The 9,687-nt window shown below is 47.4% G+C and overlaps 1 protein-coding gene across 1 annotated transcript; it reads right to left on the bottom strand.

The window, feature by feature from the left end:
• Nucleotides 1–2,777: 2,777 nt before the first annotated feature.
• LOC114020140 (olfactory receptor 52R1-like) lies at nt 2,778–3,791 on the bottom strand. Its single transcript, XM_037889648.2, has one exon. The coding sequence runs from the start codon at nt 3,774–3,776 to the stop codon at nt 2,778–2,780; it is 999 nt and encodes a 332-aa protein (XP_037745576.2). The 5' UTR covers nt 3,777–3,791.
• Between the last annotated feature and the right edge of the window lie 5,896 nt (nt 3,792–9,687).

Below are 9,687 nucleotides of genomic sequence, written 5' to 3'. Positions count from 1 at the left end.
TAAGCATGGTCCCATTTTACCCCATTCTTCTAATCCCCAACCCGAATCTCCTGTGAAAATGGAAGAGTCCAGGAGGTGCTATCACTGGAATTCCACTGATCACCTGAGGAATAAATGCCTTGTACTCAAAGAAAGCAGGCAGCAGGTAGCCCATGGCTGAATGCTTGCGATTCAGAGCACAGAAGCCCCTCAGGCACCTGTCACTTATCATACTAGGTTTGTAAAATTAGCCTTTGCACAAGCTAGGCAAGAAGCACTGAATGGCAGGGAATATCGTGGGTGGGAAGATACAGGGGCAGAAATTTTGGTAGTTAGGAGGAGTATAGTACAACAAGGAGAACGTACTGACAGGACAGACGGCAGGGCTTTTATTGTTTGGCAGTTACAAAATCCTTGTGCCTTTGGCTAAAGTGCACATCGAAACCAAATGTTTGGAAGCTGTATTATCAGTGGGGGTAGTAGACGAAACCCCTATTGATATGCTAATTGGCAATGATTTTTTCCATGTAGCTCAGGGTGTTAAAGTGTCCGCACACAGCAAGAAGGAGCATTCTGCTGGGACTTCGGAGGAAAAGGGGAAAGTCCCAGGAACTGCTGAAAGAAAGAGACAGAGTCTCCTTGATTCCTCTGAAGGAGGAGGAAGCTGCATGTTTCTAGGGGTGGGGGTGGTTGAGACAAGCTCCTGCCCTTCAGCTGAAGGTAGCGGTGCCTCAGGGAGAAAAAAGTCCATGGTGCTGCCAAACACAGGCCAAACCCAATCTAAGGGAGCATAGGAAGATGTGTTCCAGAGGGGAGCCTAGAGGAGGGAGATAGAATCATAGAAACCACTGAGGAGGTGGGTGTGGGTTCCTTTAACACTGCAGCAGGAGGCAACACCACCTCAGGAAGAAAGGGGGGTGTGGAGCCTGCCACTGAGACAACTGTCCAGGCTGCTAGCTGTGAGCCCTTCACAGCTGACCAGGGGATAGTTCCCACTCTAGACAGCATAGTAGTAGCTGTCCTAGAGGGGGCCATGAGGAGGAAACTGGGGGAAGAATAGTGGGAGAACAGGAATGTCTGCTCACTGATCACATGGGGGAGGATGCTCAGGACAGAATGGATGATTCAGCATTTGTGCACCCAGGCACCCAACCTGTGGCTCAGACTTCGAGAGGGAACAGTGTAACTGACCTGCTGGACGGGAGCCATCACACAACTTACCTCTCGGGGATAGAGAGAGGGGTGACATAGGGTATTCCAATCCAGGTCACAATTTTTCAGGACTTTGTTCCTGACGTGCTTGTGAAAACTAACTCTGTCTCTTGAAGACAGGATGCAGGTCCAACTGAATCAATGGTTGTCTGTGGAAATGCTAATGACCCAACTGACAGAGGGGAGGAGGAAATTCCCAGGGTTGGGAAGACACAGAAAGCAGCTGTGAAAGGACACACCTCTTAGCCCAGAGAGCACAGATCACAATCCTCTAGGAAAGGGGGAGGGGAAGGTCCCAGTGCTGGGAGTGGGGATCACAGGGAAAGTGCAAGGTGTGTGTGTGTGCGGGGGGGTGGATTATTTTCATGGGCATAACCCTGGGGTTGGGACCTAGCTCTGCAGAGGGCTGGCCAACATAAAAATCCCTCTTACTTCCTTACCTCATCAGACCCTGGCATACCAAGACCCCAAAGATTGCCTGAAATTGAGATCCCTCCTGAAGGGGGGTGATGTTATTGATGTGAACTGTGATCGTACAGATCATTGTTGCAAGCAAGGTCTTATAGTGGCACCAAATCTTGTACAAAGTAGGTTGAGTAAGGTTTCTATAAAAAGGCTGTAATTTGCTGGTTATGATTATGCTGTCTGAATGTGTGTATCATTTTTGTATTTGAAGTTACGAATATTGGCTATGTTCTTGTATCTCAATGTGTCTGATTCTAAGTAGCATCCATGAAGCATTTGGTCAGCTTCTCAAGAAAGGACTATTCTGAGTAAGTGCCCAATGAAGAAACACTTAACTGACAAGGGAGCTTGGGAGACTCCAATCCACATCTGAGGAGCCTTCCTGGGAACGTTCAAGATAGCATGTGAGCAATGGCTGCCGCCTGCAAACTGAGTCATGCATGGACATGTGACTCGCCCATGTGACTCCAAGCTCCACCTTTCTGCTGTGATTTTCCACAGTAAGAAGAAAGGGGTATCCTTCCACATGCAGAGGATATAAAAGGTCCTGGAATCCCCTCCATTTTGTCTTCAATCCTGCTTCTGCCCTCTGGAGGAACTGTGCTTGAAACTGAAGCTCTGAACAAAGGACTGAGCAACGCATCCAGGATGGGATCTTTGTACTCCAGAGACTTCATTGGTTTAAATCAGCTGTAGTCCCATCAAGCCTGAAACAAGCCTGAACTTTAATAACACACACATAGCACGATTTCATAACTTCACATACAATGATCGCATGTACAACCCAAGGAGATATCAATGTTTAGTGACAGGGGGAGGAGAGGAGAGAGTTGCAGGAGGGGCCTTGAGGGGAAGAGGCGTGGAGCCTGGGGGAAGAGGCAGGGTAGAGGGGTGAGGCCTTAGGCTTCCAGTTACCAGCAATTAGAAAGGTGGCAACCCTATGAGTTGCACATAGACAGATTCCCCAGTTTGTCACGCTGACACAGCACAGTAAGGTGAGGAAAGGATTTAATATCTCTTTGACTGGCCAGTCAGTGATTCAGGTAGGAGGGCCCAGCATTATATCACCAGCTACCTCTGAATGGAGTGTGGTCTGAGAACCAGAGCACCAGGAGAAAACTTTAGGTCCCTTTCTGAGTAAAGAGCTGGAGTAGCCTATCCCGGATCTGTTGGGTCCTCACCCCATAGATGATGGGGTTTATCATGGGGGGCACCAGGAGATACACATTGTCCATGAGAACATGGAAATGCAGGGCCACATTGTGCCCAAACCGTTGCGTGAGGGCAGAGAAGAGATGCGGGGTGTAAGAGGCTAAGATGACACAGAGGTGGGAGCTGCAGGTCCCAAAAGTCTTGAGGCGGGCATCCTTTGTTGGGAGGCTGAAGATGGCCCTGAGGATCTGGATATAGGACACAGCGATACAAAACACATCCACACCGGTCACCAAGAAAGCCACAGAGAGGCTGTAGTAACTACTGATGCGGATGTCGGCACAGGCCAGCTTCACCACAGCTATGTGCTTGCAGAATGTGTAGGGAATGATGTTCGTTCTGCAATATGGCCACCTCCTCACCAGGAAGAGATAGGGCAATACGATCATGACGCCACGCAGCACCATGGCCAGGCCAATTTTGACCACCACAGGGTTTGTCAGAGTGGTGGAATGTCTCAGGGGATCACAGATGGCCACGTAGCAATCAAAAGCCATGGCCACAAGGATCCCAGACTGTATCGCAGAGAAGCTGAGAATGAAGTACATCTGGGTGAGGCAGGCACTGAAATTGATCTCCCTGGAATTGAACCAGAAGATGCTCAGCATTTTGGGTAGGACGGCCGTAGACGGGACCAGGTCAGTGATGACCAGCATGCAGAGGAAATAGTACAAGGGCCCATGGAGGCTTGGCTCCCTCTTCACGATGAACAGGATGGTGAAGTTCCCCAGGATGGCTATGGCGTACATGGCACAGAAGGGGATGGAGATCCAGACATGGGCTGCCTCCAGGCCAGGAATGCCCAGCAGGATGAAGGTGGAGGGGTTGTTGAAGTCAGTTGAGTTGGAATCTGACATGGAGTAGGAGAGAAAGTGTCCAACACTGAAGCAGAATGGTGTTTCCTGCATGTACCGTACTTTCCCCTGACTTCCTGTATGTGCCCAGGGTCTAGGGCGATAGTCGCAGGACAAATACCTGGATGGAGAGACAGTGTTAATATGAGACACTTCATGCACTACTGGAGGCTGTTCTCATGGATGAAGCAGGTTGGTCGCTCCACACACACTGAAAAATGACATTTTCATTATTCAGATAAATGAATTATGAACAACTGACCCTAATAATGCCATTTCCATATTTTATGGTGCTCCCTGTGTCAATAATTCCTACACATCGTGGTGTGGGAAATCTTTATAGGTGCCAACAGGAAACACGAGTGGATACTGGTTTTCCCTGATTGTTTCTTAGGCCTTGTCTACACTGCCACCTTTTTTTGCCAAAAGGCATCATTTGCTGAAGAAATAGTGGAGGTGTAAACACTACAAAGCCACTTTTGATGACACAACTCCTCAGTTTCAGTGATGTAATAAAGGCACCTTAACGAGAGTTGTAAGGCTTTTTATGCAAAAATTTTGTCACTGAAGTGCCAGTGTACACACTGTGCTTGATTTCATCACTGTAATTGGCCTCTGGAAGGCATCCCACAATGCCCATTCTAACCTCTCTGGTCAGGAGTTTCAACTCTGCTGCCCTGCATCCAAGTAAATACTTTCCTCTCCTCCCTCTTTAAAGACCCAGAAATTTTGAAATTCCCCTTCCTGTTTGCTCGGCGTGGAGTGTTCACATCATATCTTCCCAGGTGGCCATGGCGGCTCTATGCAGCAAATGGTCTCCCGCTTGGACCACTGTGGAGCTGCTGAATCTGCTCAGTATTTGGGGAGAGGAAGCTGTGCAGTTCCAGCTGTGCTCCAGCTTTAGGAATTTCGGTGCCTAGGGGAAGATTTCTTGCAGCTTGTGGGAAAAGGGCTATGATCGGGAGAAGCTGAAGTGCAGAGCAAAGGTGAAGGAGCTGAGGCACACGTACCAGAAGGCAAGGGAGGCAAACAGTCGCTCCTGTGCTGAGCCCCAGACTGCCATTTTTATAAGGAGTTGGACGTTATCCTTGACAGCGACCCAACTTCTACCACCAAGAGCCCTGTGGATATTTCGGTGGGGCTGGAGCCTAAAGAAACTGGACCTAACCCAGAGGAGGAAGTCATTCATGAAGAGGTGGAGGCATTAAAAGATGTGCAGCCTATGCCAGGGTTGCCCAGTGCTGTGTCCAGTCAGGAGCTGTTCTCCACGCTGCAGGTGTCCAGCCAGTCTCGGCAGTCACAATCAGGTGAGCCAGAAGCAGGAGAGGAGACCCCTGGTAAGTGGTTTTGCTTTGTGAAGTGCAGAGGTGGGTTGAGGGCAGAGAAATGTACAAGGCTGGCAGTGATTGTGTTTGCTGGGCATTTCCCCAAGCAGCTAGGCAGAATGGCAGAACAGGGTTTTGATGCACACCAAGATTTCACTGGAATCATCCAGAGAGATCTCTAGGAAACCTTCCTGCAGGTACTCTGCAATCCTCTGCTGGAGGTTCCTTGGCAGAGCTTCTTTGTTCCTTCCCCCATTGAGGGACACTTTCTCTCACCATTCTGCAATTACTTGGGCAAGGACCAAAGCAGCACACAGGTGAGCAGCATAGGGACTGGGGCAGAAACCGCAAGCATATAGTAGATGCACCCTTGCTTACCCTGAGGAGAGAGATATCTGCCACAATGACTCCCGCCTGTGGAAAAGGGTTGGAAACTTTCATGTATTGTCCCCCAAGAAGTGCCTGCATGACCCCTTTCACATTGCTTTTCTCCCAGGCACAATGTCTCCCGCCCCTGGGAACACTCACCATGCTTGCACTGTTCACAGGCATGTCTGCTTATCAAGGGTCAGCGGGAAAGTGACTGGTGTGTTACCAGCAGTGTATTTTAATGTAGCATTTCAATTCTGTACATATAGTTAAAGATAATGTTTTTGTTTATTGTTACTTATGCTTTACCAGATATGTCCTTGAAAGGAGGCACCCCCCTCCACTCCAGCCGAGTGTCTCCACCGGATAAGAAAGCACCCAAGATGGAGCAAGGAAGATATGTTCTGGGAGGTGCAGTAGTAGTCTGATGCAGACAAGATGGAATGCAGGCAGTGGAGGGAAAGCGACAAGTCTAGGAGTATAATTAATGCCAGTGAACAACATGGTTTATGGAAAACAGGTCTTGTCAAATAAATCTGATTTCATCCTTTCATGAGAGTACATGTTTGGTTGATCAAGATAACCAAACAGATGCAACAAACTTCTATTTCTCTGAGGCATTGGATTTAGTAGGGGAAAACATTCAGTTTAAAAAATGAACACTATATCAGTAGATTTTGTTAAATGGACGAAAAGCTAGCTTTCTAACAGATCTCAGAAACCAGTTGTCAATGGGCCATTCTCAGCAAATGGAGGTGTTTGTAGTGGGGTTCTGCAAGGATCAGTTCAAGGCCAGATGCTGTTCAATATTTTCATCAATCATCTGGAATCAAATAGATTATTGTTGCAAGTAAGATTTGCGGACTACCCAAAGACTGAAAGAGTGGTTACAATGAGGAGGCCAGGGCAGACATACTGATTGATCTGGAGCATTTGTTGAGCCGGGCCCATGCAAACAAAATGTTTTAATACTGTGAAATGCAAAGTGGTCCTCTCGAAACAGGGAATGCAGGCCTGACCCCCAGACTAGGGCACTGTATTAGGGAACGCAGGGACCCTGAAAAGGATTTAGGGTTGATTGTGAACAACTAAGTCATCATGAGCTCCCGGTGTGATGCTCTGGTCAAAATGGCTAATGAGATCCTTGGATGCATAATCAGGGGAGTGGTGAGTTGGAGCAGGGGAAGGATTTTATCTCTGTACATGGCACTGATGAAACTGACTGTGTGAAGTTCTGGGGTACCCATTTCAAAAAGGATGTTGTAAAATGGGAGAGGGTGCAGAAAAAAACCCACAAAAATGACTGGAGACAGGAGAGGATGCCTGACAGAGAAAGATTAAAAGAGCTTCATCTATTTATCTCATCAAAAAGACAATCAAGCAGAGAATTCCATGGGGAGAAAACAGTGGGTGCTAACCAGCTCTGTAATCTCGTTTAGAAAGGCAGAGGAAGACCCAATGGTTGGAAGCTGAAGCCAGACAAAGTCCAATTGGAAGTAAGGGCGAAATGATTAGCAGTCGGTGTGATTAATCTTTGGGACAAACTGCAAAGGGAAGTGGTGGATTCTCCAACGCCCCATGTCTGCAGGTCCAGAGTGGATGCTTTTCTGGAAAAATCTGCTTGAGGGCTTGTCTACACTTAAAACACTACAGCAGAAGTGTAGACACTTACTTACATGGATGACAGGGGTTCTCCCATCACTGTAGGTAATTCACCTCCCTGAGAGATGGTAGCGAGGTCAATGGAAGAATGCTGTTTACACTGTGGTTAGATTGAATATAGCGACATATCTCAGGGGTGTGGATCCTTTTGCTGTTAGAAAAAAAGCAAATTCAATTTTGGGTTGCATTAACAGAGGCATAGCATGCAAGTCATGGTAGGTGATAGTACTGCCCTACTCAGCACTGGTTAGGTCTCAGTTGGAGTGCTGTGTGCAATTTTGGTCACCGCTGTCTAGAAAGGATGTAAAGAAACTGGAAAGGATCCAGAGGTGAGCGAGAAAGATGATCCAAGGGATGGAATGCAAACTGTACGACCAAAGGCTGAAGGAACTGGGTATGTTTAGTTTGGAAAAGAGGAGATTAAGGACGGACACGATCGCGGTCTTCAAGTATTTGAAAGGCTGCCATAAAAAAGATGGAGAAAATTTGTTTCTCTCTTGAGACAGAGGGCAGGACAAAAGGCAATGGGTTCAAAGTACAGCAGAGCAGATTTAGGATTAAATCTCAGGGAAAACTCCCTCACTGTAAGAACAGCAGGACAATGGAACAGTCGCCTAGGCAGGTGGTGGAAGTTCCTTCACTGGAGGTTTTCCAAAGGAGGTCGGATAGCATCTGTCCTGGATGGTTTAGACACAACAAATCCTGCATCTTGGCAGGGGGTTAGACTAGCTGATCCGTGAAGGTCCTTTTTCACCCTGTGGCTCTATGATTCTACAAATGTAAAATCCTAGTGTAGAATAGGTCTTAGTCAAACACAAGTTTTGGAGCTCAATACAGGGGTAACTGGGTTAAATTTCGTGGCTTGTGTTATACAGACGGTCACACAAGATGATCTCATTGTCCCTTCTGATCTTAAACGCTATGAATCTATCGATAAAGAAAGTAGGTCAGGCACATGAACAAGGGAACATTCAATTACCTTGAAAGTCTGAATAGATAACATTGAGAAAGGAAAATTGTTTACCTAATCCATATTTGGCCAGTGGAACTCCTTGCCACACATTATTGGAGCAAAGAGCATAGCTGCATGGGATTCACAAATGCAGGTGGTGCTGGTGGATCCACCGTTAGTTAAGGCTGTTGTTAGAGGGCTTATCCCTTCACCCTCCCATTCCCTGGTCCTTCTCATATGAAGAGAGAGCAGCAATACCCAAAGTCCGAAGGTGCAAACAATTTGATGTTTATTGGGATGAATTTCCCTCAAGTAACGATTCCAATTTCTTTCCTCAGTGTCCCCCTTTCCACTTCTGATGTCACAGAGCCTTGCCTGTGTCCCTGTGCCCATTTCCCTGTTCCCAATCCCGGCCCCCTTATCAAAAAAGAAACCATCACAGAACCAGACAGAGATTATACAGACAAAGAATAGGGAAGTGGGGAATACAGTGATAGAACAACAAAGAAATGAGGGATTATGCACCCCAGCTATTGATAAGTGAGTTCTTGCCTAACAGGAGGCTATCAAGCTAAGTTTTCTTTAAATCTTCTAGACTCTTCCCTTTCTCTGGAAAGGATAGATTGGATCACCTTTTTAAACAGCCCAAAACTGCTCTATTTCAGTGTGACTGGTGAGGACGTGACCGTTCACTTTCCAGCTCATTGCTGCCCCTGCTGTTTAACCAAAGGCCTTAGCCTAAGAACAAGGCCTTAGACTATCATAGCGAGAGACGGCCTAGAAACAGGCAGACTGATTTTGATTCTTGTTTTGTACCTCTATAACTAGCTAAGTGATAAGAATACACCTAAATTCTGAAAGTATAGGCCTTTGCAGACAGGCCTGAATGTCTATATACTAACAGCTGTCTGACATCTTCAGTTAGGAGATCTCATTTTCAGTTTGCCAAACTTTAACCGTTTGGACTGAAATTTCCCACACTGGGTGTCTGCTTGCGGCTGAATTGTTTTTTGAACATTTCAGGCATAACAGTTCAGCTGACTTCTCAAATGAAGCCAGAAGAAAAGATGTCTTGCCCATGTTGAAAAATGCATATATTTATTCCAGTGAGGAGCCCTAGCCCCTCCATGCTTTCTCTCAGAAAGTCAGGTGAGAACCCCCCTGTTAACAGCCAGAGGCCTGAAATGCAAGAGGAGGTGAGAGTCCCTCTGCATTAACTCACACACAGCTGGCTCCTGAGGTCTTTACTCAGTTTTTACTCCAAGGGGAGTTTTGCCTCAGTGGGGCCTGAAAACATACAGGCCACAGCCTCAGAATTTGGCCTCGTACTGTCCTTCTACTGTCACCTTTCAGCCTGAAGGATCCTGTGCGCCACTGAAATGCAGCCACATTGGGGCTGGAGCCCATGAGCCAGGGGCAGAGCAAAGAGGGACATTTTGCCCAGTGATATTGGAGCAAACACATCCCCTGTGGCAAGGGCCCCAGCATGTTTAATGGCTGCGCAGAGCGGAAAGGACCACAGACCTATTCTCTAACCCATCACGCCCACATTGCACTGGGTGTGTCGAGCAGGTGAGCTCCTCGGCAAGAGATGGGTACCTGTGAATTCTGAGCCAAACGTGTCTTCCCTGGGAACCCCCTGCAGGCAGCCGTGTTC

The sequence above is a fragment of the Chelonia mydas genome, chromosome 1 (assembly GCF_015237465.2).
Source record: "Chelonia mydas isolate rCheMyd1 chromosome 1, rCheMyd1.pri.v2, whole genome shotgun sequence".
Classification (NCBI taxonomy): Eukaryota; Metazoa; Chordata; order Testudines; family Cheloniidae; genus Chelonia; species Chelonia mydas.
Note: the sequence above shows the minus strand (reverse complement) of the source record. Positions and strands in the feature narration are given on the sequence as shown.